The sequence below is a fragment of the Loxodonta africana genome, chromosome 7 (assembly GCF_030014295.1).
Source record: "Loxodonta africana isolate mLoxAfr1 chromosome 7, mLoxAfr1.hap2, whole genome shotgun sequence".
In the NCBI taxonomy this organism is placed as follows: Eukaryota; Metazoa; Chordata; class Mammalia; order Proboscidea; family Elephantidae; genus Loxodonta; species Loxodonta africana.
In genome coordinates this window covers 69,837,716-69,854,334 of record NC_087348.1, presented here as the reverse complement: position 1 = coordinate 69,854,334, position 16,619 = coordinate 69,837,716, and the positions used below count along the sequence as shown (strand labels likewise).

The 16,619-nt window shown below is 45.5% G+C and overlaps 1 protein-coding gene across 17 annotated transcripts in view; it reads left to right on the top strand.

The window, feature by feature from the left end:
- The window catches only part of BMAL1 (basic helix-loop-helix ARNT like 1), a 114,651-nt gene that overhangs the window by 93,950 nt on the left and 4,082 nt on the right, over positions 1 to 16,619 (top strand). For 12 of the 17 annotated variants that reach the window (XM_064288402.1, XM_064288400.1, XM_064288394.1 and 9 more), the window contains 7 exons: positions 1,283 to 1,432; positions 3,811 to 4,057; positions 5,234 to 5,340; positions 6,789 to 6,939; positions 7,786 to 7,874; positions 9,441 to 9,549; positions 12,390 to 12,483. In XM_064288402.1, coding sequence (XP_064144472.1) covers positions 1,283 to 1,432; positions 3,811 to 4,057; positions 5,234 to 5,340; positions 6,789 to 6,939; positions 7,786 to 7,874; positions 9,441 to 9,549; positions 12,390 to 12,483 — 947 coding nt within the window. The remainder of the gene's footprint in view (positions 1 to 1,282; positions 1,433 to 3,810; positions 4,058 to 5,233; positions 5,341 to 6,788; positions 6,940 to 7,785; positions 7,875 to 9,440; positions 9,550 to 12,389; positions 12,484 to 16,619) is intronic. The other 5 variants (XM_064288403.1, XM_064288401.1, XM_064288399.1 and 2 more) reach the window with 2 other exon arrangements.

Here is a 16,619-nt window from a genome sequence, read left to right as displayed (position 1 = left end):
TCTCCCGTGATGACCAGCGGGGTGCTCTCCCCCTGCCCCCCTGCCCCAGGTATGGTTTGTAGCCCTCAGCTTCTGCACTGGCAGGTAGCCCACGTTTCTTCAGGAGGAGTGCACGTCGGAATCACCTAGACAGTCATGCTCCGCCTCCAGAGATGCAGATTTTGTCTGTCTAGGACATAATGCATGAAACATAATGCAAGCCACGGTCATGAGCCTCATGTGTAATTTTGTATTTTCTGGTAGCCACATTAAAAAAAATAAAACTTAACGTAAAATGAACTTTAAGAATATATTTAATTAACCCAATAAATCAAAAATATTATTTTAACATGCAATAATTATAAAAAAAATTAATGAGGTCTTTTACAATATTTTTTTTTTGTATTAAGTCTTTGAAATCCAGTGTGTGTTTCACACAGCACATCTCAATTTGGACTAGCCACAGCTCACGTGCTCAACAGCTGCACGTAGCTAGTGGCGACCATCATGGACCGTGCCGCCCTTAGCACGGGGTCTCACGATCTGTGTGTTAATGAAGTACCCAGGGATTCTTACAGTCAGGTTGAGATCTTAAGGCAGCTCTGCTTCCCCCTTTCCATTCCGGGATCCAAATCTCGCTCATCCTTCAAATCTCAGCCCAAGTTCTCTCTCCTGTGGGAAGCCTTTCCCCAGGAGTCCCAGCTAGTGTCCGACTTTCCTCCTCTAAAAAGCACAGATTGTCTTTGCCACTTATTTGGCACTAATCATACATTGATGCAAACAGTTCACATGCTTGGCTGCTAACTGAAAGGTTGGCAGTTCAGGTCCACCCAGAGGTGCCTCAGAAGGAGGGCCTGGTAATGTACTTCAAAAAACTTAGCCTTTAAAATCTCTGTGGAGCACATTTCTGCTCTGACAGACATGGGCTCGGCCGTGAGTCAGAACCTACTTGATGGCAGCTGGGTTTTGAATCACCTGTGTTATTATTAGTCTTCTCATGGTTTATTTCCATTTCCCTTTTACAATCATAAGCTCCTGTTGGACAGGGACCTACCCCCAGCTACCGTGCTGTATTTCTTTTCATCCCCATAGTACCTAGTCCACTCGTCCAGTACCTGCATTCTACATGACCTACAACCATTTGTGCACTGACAACACACCCGCCAATGGGCAGAAATGTTACCTCATGCCGTCGTTAGGCGACAGAGAGCCAGGAGAGAGAAGGCTTTGTTCCAGGTCACACGCCCCTTCCTGACAGCCAACACTGCTCTCAGTTTATCACACTTTGTGTATTGATTTGCAGCTGGACTTCCAGTGAAAACAGATATAACCCCTGGGCCATCTCGGTTATGTTCTGGAGCACGACGTTCTTTCTTCTGTAGGATGAAGTGTAACAGGCCTTCAGTAAAGGTTGAAGACAAGGACTTCCCCTCCACCTGCTCAAAGAAGAAAGGTAACGATCTAACAGTTCTTTCAAATTCTCTTCCAGATGAGGCTGGCTCTCTGCTGTAGAGCTCTCAGCAGGGTGTTGGTTCAGAGGTTCCTAGCTGGCTGGAGTGGCAGGTCCCAGGACTGCAGCCAGGACCCCAGTGATCCCCCCTATAGTTTAGGGCAGTTGGGGAGCAGAGGAGAGAGCAGGGAAGCCCTGAAGTGTTCTCATGATGACAGAGATTTGTAGGGAGGGTTCTTCTTTTTAAATTCTGTTTATTGTAATGTGGTTGGGAAGGAATACTCTCAGCCACAACCCTAGCTACCTCTTGGTCACCCCACCAATACACCAAAATTATTCTTGCTAAGTTTGCCGGTGACCTTTGTGTTGCTAAATGCAATAGACACTATTCATTTTTCTTCCTACGTGACCTCTTCCTCCTTCTTGAAGTGCTTTCTTGCCTAGGAGTCCATGGTACTACATTCTCTCCTATCCTGCCCACTGCCACTCCAGGCTCTTTTCCTGCTTCCTTTTGCTGGTTCCTCCTCTGTCCTAGGGTGGCTTCTCTATCTACACTCTATCCATAGGTAATGCCATCTATTCCTTTAGCTTTAAATGTCATTTATATGTCAATAACGACCAATTTTATATTTTCATCCCAGACTTCTCTTTTGAACTTTAGATCCATAAATCAACTGCTTCTTAAATCTACCTGCTTGGATATCTCAAGGGCGTCTCAAACATGAGACATGTAAAAGTAACCACTTGAGTTTCCCCTTCAATGTAAGAGGTGCCACCATCTGTCTAGTTGCTCGTGCTAGAATCCTGGGAGGTACCCTTAGTCCCTGTCTCCCCCTTCCTGCTCCCCATCTAGCCTGTTACTAAGTCCTGTCACAGTGAATTCCATCTAAATCTAAAATATATGTATCCATCTCATTTACTGCTATCACTTTGATCAGCCCTCACAGGTCTTCTACTCTTCCACACAACAGCCAGAATGATCTTTTTGAAATCAAATCTGATCATCAGTCCCGTTTAAAACCCTATAATGTCTCCTGTTACTCTTGAAGAAAAGTTCAAAATCCTTAACATGACCTGCACACAGCTCCTGCTGCTGCTGAGCACTTTCGAGCCACACTGACCTTCTCTTGATGCCTGAAGCTCCTTTCCACCCAAGCCCCTATGCACCTTGTCACCTCTGACTAGAATTTCTCCTCACTCCCCACCAGTTCCCTTCACCTGGCTCACTCCAGCTCATTCTTTAGAGTTCAGCAGCAATGTCCCTCACTCCCTCAGGCTGCCTTATGTCTTCTTGTAGCACTCCACAGGTTTTGTTTCTAGCACTTTCTTACAGTTGCAGTTATCTAGTTATTTGTGTGACTGTTTAAAGTCTCCCCACTAGACTCTAAATTCCATGGCGCATGTCTGATTTATTTTCCACTGTATTCCAGTAATCAGCATAGACCCAATGCTTGGTGAACACTCAGTAAGGGTTTATTTGTGGTTGAAGTTCACAGGTCCTCCATACTTAATGTTTCCCAAGTTGGAATCTTTTCTCCCTTTATTCTGTCTTCCCTGAGTCAGCGAATGACACTAAAGCTAGAAAAATTGGAGTCATCTTGATTTTCTTTCCTTCCCTTAAGCCCAATAGTCATACTAAATCCCAACGGTCCTAGCTGCATCCTTCCCCTGTCCTCTCCTCATCTTCTCTGCACTGCCATAACCCAGCCCTCATCGTATCTCACTGTATTGCTGCCAGTAGCCTCTTAACCAGCCTTCCTACCTCTGGTTTCTACCTTCTTCTAGTTCATCCGTGACTCTGCAGAAAGCATCCAGACAGCTGTTTCCTCACCTAAATACATTTGGAAAGCTCTCCATTTCCTGTCTGAAAAAGTCCAACACATTGTTAGTAAATAATCCAAGGCTCTTACAATCTGTCCCCAGCCTGCCTTTCCGACTCCACCCCCCCCCCCCCCGCCCCAGCGCCTTCCTTTTCACTCCAATCGCGTGGAGCTCTTTGCTGTTTCCTGCACAGGATACACCACTGTGCCTTTGTACATTCTCAGCTTTTCCACATTCAAATCCCTTAGCTAGTGATCATCCTTCTTGACCTACCTCCTGTGTTGGTTTCTCTGGGGAGCCTTCCACTCCTTAGGTAGATTCAGATCCTCCTTCTAGGTATATGTAATACCTTTGGTGTAAATAGCTCTACTAAGCCTGTATGACACTCGATGATAGTTATCTCTTTTTCTGTCTGCCCCCCTCATTAGATGCTCACTTCTGGAGAGTGAGACCTTGTTTTATGTTTTTTGACTCCCTACCTGCACCCCACCCTACCCTAAGCTGCCTATGTTTCCATGCCCCGAAGCCAGCTGACACTAACCATGGACTTTGCTTTCTAGCAGATCGAAAAAGCTTCTGTACAATCCACAGCACAGGCTATTTGAAAAGCTGGCCACCCACAAAAATGGGGCTAGATGAAGACAACGAACCAGACAACGAAGGATGTAACCTCAGCTGCCTTGTCGCAATCGGACGACTGCACTCTCACATGGTTCCGCAGCCAGTGAATGGGGAAATCAGGGTGAAATCTATGGAATATGTCTCTCGACACGCAATAGATGGAAAGTTTGTTTTTGTAGACCAGAGGTAAGACTCTGCATGTCAGCCCTGAGCAATAATGGTAGAGGATTTTCAACACTGAGTAAAGCAGAGGAGGATGGGCCATCGGTTGGCTTTTCTAAGGATAAAGAAAGTGATGAAGTCTCTGCAAAAAACAATGAGACCCACTAGGGTATCATCATAAATACAAAGATGCCATCCCTGCCATTCTGTGACATACAGAGACAGCTGCTGAGTGGGGGGGGGGGGGGGGTTGATGTCTGTGGCCAAAGGAGAAACTGTAGGCACAGCATGCTGTCTGAATCAACAGAATATTCCAGGACCGTTACTCTGACTGGAATTTTGGAATTTAGGACTTGGAAAAGATGATCTAGCTCCGAATTGTCCAGTACAGTAGTTGTTGGCTCTGGTAGCTTCATATAGCTATTTATATTGAATTTAATAAATTCAAACTAAGTACAAATAACTATTCCATTCCTGAGGCTCACTGGCCGTGTTTCAGGTACTCAGTAGCTGCATGTGGCTAGTGGTGCAGATATAGAACATTTCTATTACCACAGAAAGTTCTATTGGATCTAGTTCAACCTCCTTACTTTATGGATGAGGAAACTGAGGCCCAGTCTGAAGACTGGTCTTCAGGATTCACAATTAAATGGTAGTAGACCTGGGCTAAGGACCCAGGTGTTTCAAATTTTCCACTGCCTCCTGCTATCTCCCTTAAAAATATTTGCAGGCTGATAATGTTTCTGGCTATTAGAGGTAGCCACTAAGTGCTGGAAAAGGAAGCAAATCCTTGTGGTCCCAGCAGCTAGAACTACTGGCGTGTGATTAGCCTGATAAAAAATAGGCAGCAAAAAAGAAGCTTTGCACCGGGGTTTAGAATTCTACCACATTTTTATGTAATATAGTTACCCTTTTAAAACCTCCTAACAGGCTCTTTGGAAGGACTCTTCACTTTGTTTACCTCTGCTTTTGTAGTCTTGATTAAATTCAGATGCCTAGAAAAAAAACTAAAACCAAACCCATTGCCCTTGAATAGATTCCAACTCATAGCAACCCTATAAACCCTTTGAAAATCCGCCTATTTATTTATTTATTTTTTAGTTTTAGCCTTGTTTTCATCAGCTGTACCAGGGTTCATCCAATGCAAAATTGCTATTAACCATCTTAATGACTTTTTCTTTTTTTAAAATTCCCTTTTAGGGCAACAGCTATTTTGGCATATTTACCACAAGAACTTCTAGGCACATCATGTTATGAATATTTTCACCAAGATGACATAGGACATCTTGCAGAATGTCATAGGCAAGGTAAGTTGGGCTGTACAAAAGCTCTCAAATTGAAAGTGTCACCCTGCTTCTAGACTAGTCCACATAACCTGGTGGAGAAATCTTTCCCCAGCAGTATCGGAGTCAGCCAGCCCCAGGACTCTTCAGACCAGAATATCTGTGAAGAGAGAAAGTCGATGATCCCAATCACTATATATCCCTTTACAGAATCCTCACCCCTCGCCTGACAGGTTTCTGTATATAGACCAGAGCAGTTTCTAGAAGGCACCTCTTGTTCAGAAGATTCAGCTGGACTCTGTAAAGATTTAATATGTCCCAAACTGATTCTCTTTTCCATTAACACCTGTACTGCCTCCTGTATTTTCCTTCTTGACTGATGGCATGGCCACATATGCAGCCTCGTGGAAGAGAAACCAGCATTGACCTATTCCTTTATTTCGTCCTCCACCAGATCCTGTTCTTCCATCCACCTTATACATGGATCTCCAAAGAGTCTCCTCCTTGCTACCCCCACTACCATGACCCTGGCTCAGGCCCCTGTACCCACTTTGATACTTAGGACAGACTCCTAACAGGTCTCCCTGCTCTGTCCCTCCCCCAGTTCATCTTCCACAGCCATCCCATTTATCCTCCTGTAGACACAGCCATCCCATTTATCCTCCTGTAGACACAGCTATCCCATTTATTCTCCTGTAGACACAGCCAACAATGTCACATCCCTAGCTAAAAACCTCCTGCCTACAGAATCAAGCCCAAACACCTTTGACAAGCATTCAACACCCTCCATCTTTTAGCTCTACCCACCTCCTCAGTTTCCCCTCCCATCCCTGCCACCAGAGGCCTCATATTCCCCCACACTGACCATTTCGCCATTTCCTGCCCTACCAGGCCCTGCCTCCTTCCCTTGGCAAACTTGTGTTCTTTCCTCAAGCTCTGATCACCTCTCTCTGTAGCCTTCTCTCACTCTGCTTCTTGAGGGCAGGAGTCTCTTCCTGTCTCTTCGCCTGTTCCAGTGCCTGGCACATGAAAGTGCCCATTACATGTCTGTTACATGAAAGAATGAGGTTTGAATAGGCGAGTGACCCTATGGGTCTGATGTCCATAAATGCTGTACTGTCCACAAGCTTTACGGTGGGGAAGAACACAGCCCTTTGGACAGTGCCTCTCATTCAACAAAGTACACTTTGTAGGTGATTCCAGTTAGCTTTCTAGGATGGAGTCAGTTATTACCTGGATCCTTAGTTTCTTCGATTCTGTAAAATAGTGACAGATTCACAAGTGAATTGAAAGGCTCTGAGTTAGACCCTCAGAAACTACCAGTTCCCTGAGGTATTGACCTCTACTCCCTTGGCTTATCAAAGAGTGATGGCATTGGGAGCCTGGGTGCCTTAAGGACTTAGTGTTGGGCTTCCTGTCTCTTACATTGGTCTGAGGAAACAACAATGTTCATGGTTTCTTTGTATTTTCAGTTTTACAGACAAGAGAAAAGATTACGACTAATTGTTATAAGTTTAAGATCAAAGATGGTTCTTTCATCACATTAAGGAGTCGATGGTTCAGTTTCATGAACCCTTGGACCAAGGAAGTAGAATACATTGTCTCCACCAACACTGTTGTTTTGTAAGTGTTTTTTCTATATCAGAAACTCCCTTGCTTTAAAGAGAGATGCCTTGGGCTCCTTACCAGGGGAAGGGGGTACAGGCAACAGCCGGTATCACATTCTTTAATGCTACCATGTTAATATCCTGTAAAGTCTGAGGATTGGCCAAGGACAAGCCTCAGTGCTCATACCATGCAGGCCTCAACTTCCCTGAAACAGCGATATTTTCTCCCAGAGAAAGCTGTCAACCTTTGAATTCTGCAGGCCCTTCACATTGGGCATCCACTTTTACTGCTCTGTAGGGAGGGGTTGACAATCCATGAAAGGCTCATACAGGCCCCATCTCATCCTGGCCTTGGCTGAGGATGGGTAGGTGTCTGTGCCCATCAGGCTGGTGGCCTGAGCACAGGCAGCTAGAATGCTGCCTCAAAGGCTACCTCTGCTGGGAGAGATGGGCGAGGGAAGGCACCTCCTCTTTGGCCAGGCCTGTGGCCCACATCTCCTTCCCCACAGTGTCCAAATGCCCATCTCTGGTTAGAGCTGAGCTAGGGGCTGGAGTCGGGTGTGCTGCAGGTTGGCAAGGCAGGAGGTGCTGTAGCAGTGTGGTGGGCTGCTGCAGCCCCCACCTCTGCTGGACTGCGCCCCACACGGAATAGGAAGGCCCAGGCAGGTAGTGAGGCCAAAGGCCGGGATGCTATCCATCATGCTACCAAACAGCAAGGAGACCTGTTCAGCTACTCAGACAGATACTTTATTTTCTGGCCTGTCCAGGTCCCAAGTGGACACTGGACACCTTGGCCAAAGGTAAAAATGCTTGGTTCTGAGCAGGTCTGACTCACGTTTCCTTATTGCTGGGATGTTCACAGAGCCAACGTCCTGGAAGGCGGTGACCCAACCTTCCCGCAGCTCACAGCATCCCCCCACAGCATGGACAGCATGCTGCCCTCTGGAGAAGGTAAGTATGCTCTGCTGGGCGCCGGGCTGGCCCACTGAGAGCTGCTTGTGGCCACGTACCCTCCCGCAAGTATTCTGGGCCCCCTGCCACCATATTCCATGGAACAAGGGAGGCCTCAAAGGGATGCTGTGCTGATTTGCCCATGAGTACTAAGGATGCTGTCATCTCAGTTTTCTGTTGAGCCTGGAATACTGGGAACTCTTTCACTTTTCCTGAGGCTGCCTGGACCCTGGAAGCCCTTGAAATAGCAAACTCCTCCTTCCTCCTGTGCCGCCCAGTGCCTGTGATGTGAAGTGCTCTTTGGTGACTGTCACTGGTTGGGAATAGGGTGTCTGCTGGCATTGGGGTGTGTGTCATGCCCAGCGGGGCCCCTGCTCTCCGTACTCTACTCCTTCTTACTTGGGGCTGTACCTGCTTGCATGGCTTAAGTCCCCACCTCTCCCGTGATGACTCCCACAGTCACATCTCCAGCCCAGTCTCTCTCCTGAGTTCCAGATCTGTTTCCATAACTTCCTCCTGGACAGAGCCACCTGGAGTCCCAGAGGCACCTGAAATTCAGCATCTCCCAAACTGATTCTCAGCGCTTCCCCATCTAGTTGGTTGTTTCAGCCAGAAATCTCAACTCCTAGTTCTCCCCATCATACCTGCACAGGAAATCCTGTCCCTTCTCCTCAATGCTCCCATCACTGCTGCTGCTGCGGCTGCTGCTTTGCCCTCCTCAGCTGTTGCCTGGATTGTTGCTGATAACTTCCTCACTCTAGTGTCACCCTCCCTACCCCCTACCTGCCTCTACAGTTACTTCCTCATGCAGTGGACTTTCTAATAACCCAGATCTAACTCAGGGCCTTGTCTTTGTAAAGTCCGGTGGCACCCCTTAACCTCTCCTAGAGTATTGTCCAAACCCTTCAGTGTGGCACCCAAGGCCCTTCATGATGTGATTGGTGCCCACTTCTCCAGTTTCATCTGTCACCCCCTCATCATCCATCATGATGAATTCCTTGGAGTAGTATCTCGAGTTTTGTCCTGCCTCAGTGTTTTTGCACATGCTGGTCACTGTGCCTGGAATGCTTTCCCCTCTTTACCACTCTTCCAAGCTAATGTATACTGTTCCTTCAAGACAGCTCAGAGTTAATCTCTTGCCAGAAGCTGCATCTGTTCTTGGATGAGTTAGGTGTCGCATGCTTACCTGTCAAGTTTATCACACTTTGCTCCAGCCATTATTCATCTTGTATGTCTCCCCATTTGACCATGAGCTTCTTGAGGGCAGGGATGCTGACCTGTTTCTCTGTAACCCTGGTATGTAGTACAGTGTGTGAAACACTGGTACTTGGTAAACGTTTCATTGAGTGCATGAAGAGAATTAGAGCTTCATGTCATCGCTTTTGTGTCTGATCCTGGAAGGACACTTGAGCCTTTCCCTGCTGGAATGCCTTCTAGCCCCACTTCCTGACAAGCTGTGAGGTTGAACTTCAAGTGGGTTATGGGATGAACTGGTTTTAATTTTACACATAATAGCATTTCTTCCTTAGTTTTCTTCTTTCCCACTCTCACATTCTTTTGTTGTAGGTGGCCCAAAGAGGACCCACCCCACTGTTCCAGGGATCCCAGGGGGAACCAGGGCTGGAGCAGGAAAAATAGGTCGAATGATTGCTGAGGAAATCATGGAAATTCACAGGTAAGTCACACCTTCTACTTTGCTCTCTTAGACCAACAGTTCTCAACCTGGGGCAGTTTTGTTCCCCAGGAGATATTTTCCAGTGGAGACATTTTTGGTTGTCAAAACTGGGTGGGAAACTGCTGCTAAATGTTCAGTGGATAGGGACCAGGGATGCAGCTCAATACCCTACAATGCATTGGACAGCCCCCACAGTGAAGAAGTATCTGGCCCAAAATGTCAATAGTGCCAATGTTGAGAAACCGAAGAGGCTTAAACCAAAAATGGGGCAGAATTAAAGGGAGCTCTTTCAGAGGCTCAGCTTTCTTAAAATGTCGAGTATGATTCAAGGAGCTTCCCAGTGAGAATAGATGTATACTAACATTATAGGACTGCAGGAGTAGAGCTTAACACCATTATAGGACTGCAGGAGTAGAGCTACAAACTGCCAGCCATTTGGGGCGTAACAAAATATTAGCCTCTTTCAGTCAAAAAGCTGCCTTGGCTTAGTAATAGAAACTAAGCAGATCAGTTGCTGATGGAGGCAGCTATCTTGTAAGAGTTTTCCCTCCCATTTGAAAGAGGAGGAGATTGGAAGCAGGCCCACCTAGGTTTGAATCCAGAGCATGCCTCTTCGGCTGTGTGTGCTTGAGAGCTTCACTTAACATCTTGATTTCTGTTGGCTTAAACCATAAAAGGGAGGCAATATCTATCTTCCATGGATTGTGTTAGGATTGGGAGGGACCTCATGAAAGTACCTAAACAGAACAAATGCTCAAAAATTGTTAGAAGTCTTTATGTCACTGGGACGGAAGCAGTTACTGTAAGTCCATTTGAGTTTGAGAATACAAAATGTAATGGAACATAATCATAGAAAAGGGGGAGAAAATGACTAATATTCCCTTCTGCCACTGGATCGATTCTTTCAGGAGAATGGGAGGCTGGTCTGTTTTCTAGCTGGCCAGGTAAGGTTCTTTGCCTAGTGGTAGCTCAGTTCTGTTCTTACCCCATAGGATTGATGGATGTGGCTGCCTGGCTCTGCTTCTGGAAGGAGAGGTGAGGGGAGGGGAGTGTGCAGTGATAATCAGGTTCTGACCAGTCACTGCCTGCTGTGTGTTTTGCTTGAGACCATCAAAGAACAGTATGAAAAAGTCCTTGACTTCAAGGATGTTATAATCTTTGAGGAGAGAAGTCTATTCGCTTTATGAACAGGAGAGTGCATGGGCTGAGGCAAACAAGGGTTTGAGCCGAGTCTTAAAGGGCAGGTGGGGCCTGTGGTAAGGGTGGGCGTTCCCTCCTGAAAAGCCAGGCACACACCTGAGAGAGCATGTGGGTCGCTGGTTGAGGGTCAAGGAGCAGGCCACCTAACTGGGCAGCCTCTTTGTAGGAAGCAGACACAGAGCTATGATGGGAGATTGCTAAGAATTCCAAGAAGTGATGCTGAGCAGTTTGGACTGAAAGAAACTGTAAGACCCTAATCACTGTAGGATGCTGAGCAGGTGTTCTGAGTCCTGTGTTAAGCACTGTGGAAGCTGGGTTGCAGTAGGGTGATAAAGGTGCTCTGCAGTGATGATGCCTTTCAAAAGAGAAATCAATAATTTTAAGACTGACTAGATATTGAAGATGAAATGATGAAAATGTAGTTTCAAGATAAAGAACCTGGGAAAACAGTAGTTTTATAGACATTTGTAAGAAAAGGTGGGAGACACTCAGCAATTTTTCAGTTAGCAATTAGTAGCTATCTGTGTGGGCTAAGAGTGCATAGTATATGTTGTGAAAAAAAATTAGCATAGCATGCTTATGAAAATACCTCGGCGGGGAGGGCACGATTGGCAAAAAATGTAGACGGTGCACATAAAAATTTGCATAAAAATATAGTAGTTGTATCATGACCTTGAGGAGCTTATAATCCAAGAGAGAGAGAGAACTTGTTTGCCCACAGATCTACAGAATTAGGCAGTACAGGTCAAGAGCCAGAAGACTGCTGGGCAGTAGAGGATGGGTTTCTGGGTGACCCAAGAGCTGCAATCATCCAGGTAGGAGTTGAGAGCCTGGCAGTCACACAGCTGCCGCCATTCTCTCCATAAACTCTGGCTCCAGTGCCAAGTCATGGCTTCCTTTCCTTAAGCCTTGACAAGAGTTTATGTGGATTTATATTCTAAGTTTATTTCTTCTATATACCTACTATTCTGAGAGATAAGCTAGCCGAGAAAGGCCTGGACCCATTTTTTGTCACCTGCTGCCTTAGAGGCTGAATGGGCTTACAACACTATGTTCTAGGTGTGACTGAGCCACCCTGGGCCTGAAACCTTGCATTTCCTAAAAGTAATATACTAGCCGAACAGTGTTTGTAGGGAAAAGGATAAATCATTTGCTGTGGATTTCAGTTTATGGTATCAAAGATTGAGGTTGAACTTCCAAGGCTCTCTCCAACTGTGAGATCAAGGTTCTATGAGGAAGTATATCTCTGGCCACTTACTTGAAATTCACCAACCTGAAATCCAGACCCTATCCAAGGGTTTTGTCAGTGAGATGCTTGATTTCAGGATCTGCATTCTAGATCAAGGGCCTGTGGACCAAATCCAGCTCACCACCTGTGTTTGTAAATAAAGTTTTATTGGAACACAAACACACCCATTCATTTACGTATTGTCTGGCTGCTTTCAAACTACAGTAGCAGAGTTGAGTAGTTGTAACAGACTGTGTGATCCACAAAGACTAAATTACTTACGTATCTGGCCCTTTACAGAAAAAGTTTGCCAACACTTGTTCTAAATCCTCACTCCCACCCTTCAACAAAACACATTCCATTGAAAAAAGAAAAGACAGTGTAACTCACTCTTCTTAATATTCTTTGACAGGATAAGAGGGTCATCGCCTTCCAGCTGTGGCTCCAGCCCATTGAACATCACTAGTACACCTCCGCCTGATGCTTCTTCTCCAGGAGGGAAGAAGGTAAGGCTGATGACACTTAGACTAAGGCCCTTCTTAACCCAGAGCCTCTTGGCCATATGCTGCAATGTACGAGGAGTATATAATTACAATTGTGATTGAACCCTAGTGAAGGTGGAAGGCTCCTGCTGCAGAAAGAAGTTGGGCCCTGTTTTCCTCCTTGAAGTAAATGCATCTGTGTGAGTCTGGGCACAGAGCACACTGGTAGAGCAAGGGAGGCATGCTGGCATCCTCAGGATTTAGTCCTTGTGTGTGGGGTAAGGCAGAAGGGGAATGCTCTTAAAGAATGGGGAGCTGTCAGTCCATTGCATTGAGGGAGCAATTCAAGGGCTCCCATGAGGGAAGGATTAGTGAGCACTTCACCCAGAAAATTATCTTGTTCTCTGCCAGCAGCTTTCAAGGGAGAAAATATTCTTAGTGTTTAGGGCAGGCACTGGAAACAGCAGTACCACTAGCAGTGCTTTGGAAGTTAGGCCATGGTTTTGCAGCTGCAGAATACCCAGGGATCTGCCCACATGAGAAGCTGGCTAGAAGACTAAAGTATAAATAGGTTTAGAAACCATACACATTTTCATCTTTTCCAGACAATGTGCAAGCCTAGGCTCATGTTAACTGTCAGCCATAAACCTATTTATAGTGCCCAATATTAACATAGGTTAGGACAGCCCAAGGGCCAGCATCTTTGCACAGGAAGCCCTCCTCCCTCATCTCCCCAAACATATAGAGAATATTAGTAATTTACATAGGTGGGATTCCTGGGGCACAAACTGTATCAAATAAAATACAGGGCCTGAACCCGTTGCTGTCAAGTCACTTCCAACTCATAGGGACCCTATAAGACAGAGAACTGCTGCATGGGGTTTCCAAGAAGTGGCTGGTGGATTCGAACTGCTGACCTTTTGGTTAGCAGCCAAGGTCTTAACCACTGTGCCATCGGGGCTCCAAATGTAGGGCAGGAGTTTCCAAACCCAGGCTCCTCAGAGACTCAGGTTGCCAGGAGCTGTGGTGCTGTGTGGTGGGATAAGAGCAGGGCACTTGGTGAGAAAGGGCAAGATCAAGGCTGCTGCTTCTACCAGGGCAGCTTTACTTGTTTTGTGTATGAATCTCCTTCAAAAATTTCTATTTAAAAAAGGGTTTTGCTCCCCCTCCAAAGGTTTGAAAGTCAGTAAATTAATGCATAAGAACACAAAGTAACAGAGACCTGGGTTGGAAGCCTGGCTTTGCCATGGGCTGGTTATGTGACCTTGTATAATTTTTAAGCCTTAGTTTTTTGTTTTTTATAACGGGGCTGACAATACCTCCCTCCAAGATTAAGTGAGCATTAGATGCAATAATATATGTGAAAGTGATCAGCCTTTAGTGACGATACAGAAAATACCGTTTGATGAAGTCTGTACTAGGTATCCCTATCCACTGCTCGCAGGCTTTGCTCTTAGCTCTGTTCTCCTGTTGCAGCGTCCTGGGTCTTTCCTCCCATATTGAATTCACCATCTTCTTAGGGTGGTCTCTCTTCTGCTTCTCAACTCAACTCTTAGGCTCTTGACTTCTTGGTATTACCAAAAATCCTACTACAGGTAGTCCATTCTGACAGCTCCGTTTTAAGTTGGTTTTTTAAGTTTTCATTGGTATTGCCTTTTATTATCAGTATCTTTATAAATCTGATCTTTGAACATCTGTGAATGAACATCTAAGAATTCTGTGCTGCAACACTGTATGTAGTACACATTACTTAGATGTAAAAAAAAACTACAGATGGCCATCATAATTCGAATACGCTGTTAGTGGGGGACTACCTGTACTCTGTTTTGAAAGGCTATCACTCCAGTATAGCGCTTCAGTATGCCTCAGGAGACTTCCGTGTACATTCTCTCACCTGATCCTCACAATTTTATTAAGTGGCAAAATCTAGACGCCCAGTGTTAAATGATTGGCCCATCATTTGTTAGTAAGTGTGGTTACCAACCTACAGTTCAGTCTCTTCTAATGCTTTCCACATCAGCAGCTGCCAGAGATTCAAAATGTGTTCTGCATCACAAAGCCCCAAGTATTTCTGAGGCATTTATGACAATTTTTTCCCTTTCTTTGGGCTTATAAAAATGGATCTGGGAGAAGAAATTCTGGATATATCCTCTTGTGAGTTTTCAGCAGCAGGACTTTTAAGAAGAGCATTCTAAACAAGATGGAGTTAAACATGACAGCAAAATCAAACTGTGCACCAGACTCACAAGAGGAAAGGTGGCCCAACGTTCCTAGCCCTTCCCAGTCACTTTCAAATTTGGCACGTCCAGAAACAAGCCATTTAGCCTGCCAGCTGTTTCAGTCAGGATTAAGCTAAAAAGGGAGGCCAGGCGAGCCTCACTAGGTCCCAGGAGAGCCTGGACATCCAGAAGCACTAAGGCAGATTCAGATAAAGCAGCAGTTCTCAGAGTGTGGTTCATGGTCTTCTGGGTGGGCCCCCAAACCCTTCCAGGGGCCTGCAGAGTCAAAACTATTTTCGTAGTAATGCTATGGCATTACTTTTTTTCACTGTGTTAACATGTACACTGATAGTACAAAAACAATGTTGGGTAAAACTGTTGGTGCTTTGGCACAAATCAAGACCATACTAGTGGTCATGGGACTCTTCACTGCTACACACTGTTAAAAATATTTTAAAACCAGTTTCATTTCAGAATGCCCCTAATGAAGCAGTGAAAATCCTTACTTTTATAAAATCCTTGTGTACACATCTTTTTAATATTATCTCTGGCAAAATGGGAAGTATGCCTGAAGCGCTTGTGCTACAAGCCGAACCGTGATGGGTGGCCTGAGGAGAAGCACGCGTGCAGCTGTTTAACTGGTGAGCTGAACCAGCTGCTTTTCTCGTGGGCCACCTTCTACTGTGGCAAACTATGGTTATTCAGAATTGAGTATTTACCATACCTCTTCTTGAAAATGAGCGAAGCAAACCTATCATCTCAAGGAAAGTGAGTGATAGTACTTATTGCCAGTGATAAAATCTGAGCTTTCAAGGAAAAATTACAATTATAACTGTCACTTTGAGCTCAACAGCTTCCCCAAACTTAAGATTTTTCTGATGACACAGGTGATATTAACAAAAGTGATGTTATGTTGTATAATTGGGAAGGTCTGCTAACTCAGTGAATCAAAATTGTCCAAATGACAAGATGTTTCAAAAAAGATCTAAGTGCCAAGATACATCAATGGATTTTAACATAACAGAGGACAAAAAATTCACTGATATGGTTTCAGATTCCACATTGCAACTAACCTTTAAGAAACTTCCACTTGCTGAATTTTTTTAAAAATAATTTTTATTGTGCTTTAAGTAGAAGTTTACAAATCAAATCAGTCTCTCACATAAAAACTTACATACACCTTGGTACATATTACCAATTACTGCCCCCCCGCCATGAGACAGCCTGCTCCCTCCCTCCCCTCTCTCTTTTCGTGACCATTTTGCCGGCTTCTAAGCCCCTCTACCCTCCCATCTCCCCTCCAGGCAGGAGATGCCAGCATAGTCTCAAGTGTCCACCTGAGCCAAGTAGCTCACACCTCAGCAGCATCCCTCTCCAACCCATTGTCCAGTCCAATCCATGTCTGAAGAGTTGGCTTCGGGGATGGCTCCTGTCATGGGCCAACAGAAGGTCTGAGGGCCATGACCACCGGGGTCCTTCTAGTCTCAGTCACACCATTAAGTCTGGTCTTTTTATCAGAATTTGGGGTCTGCATCCCACTGTTCTCCTGCTCCCTCAGGGGTTCTCTGTTGTGTTCCCTGTTAGGGCAGTTCATCGGTTGTGGCTGGGCACCATCTAGTTCTTCTGGTCTCAGGATGACGTAGTCTCTGGTTCATGCAGCCCTTTCTGCCTCTTGGGCTCGTTATCATGTGTTCTTGGTGTTCTTCATTCTCCCTTGATCCAGGTGGGTTGAGACTCATTGATGCATCTTAGATGGCTGCTTGCTAGCATTTAAGACCCCAGACACCACTCTTCAAAGTGGGATGCAGAATGTTTTCTTAATAGATTATACCAATTGACTTAGATGTCCCCTGAAACCATGGTCCCCAAACCCCTGCCCCTGCTTCGCTGACCTTCGAAGCAGTTTATTCAGGAAACTGCTTTGCTTTGGTTTAGTCCAGC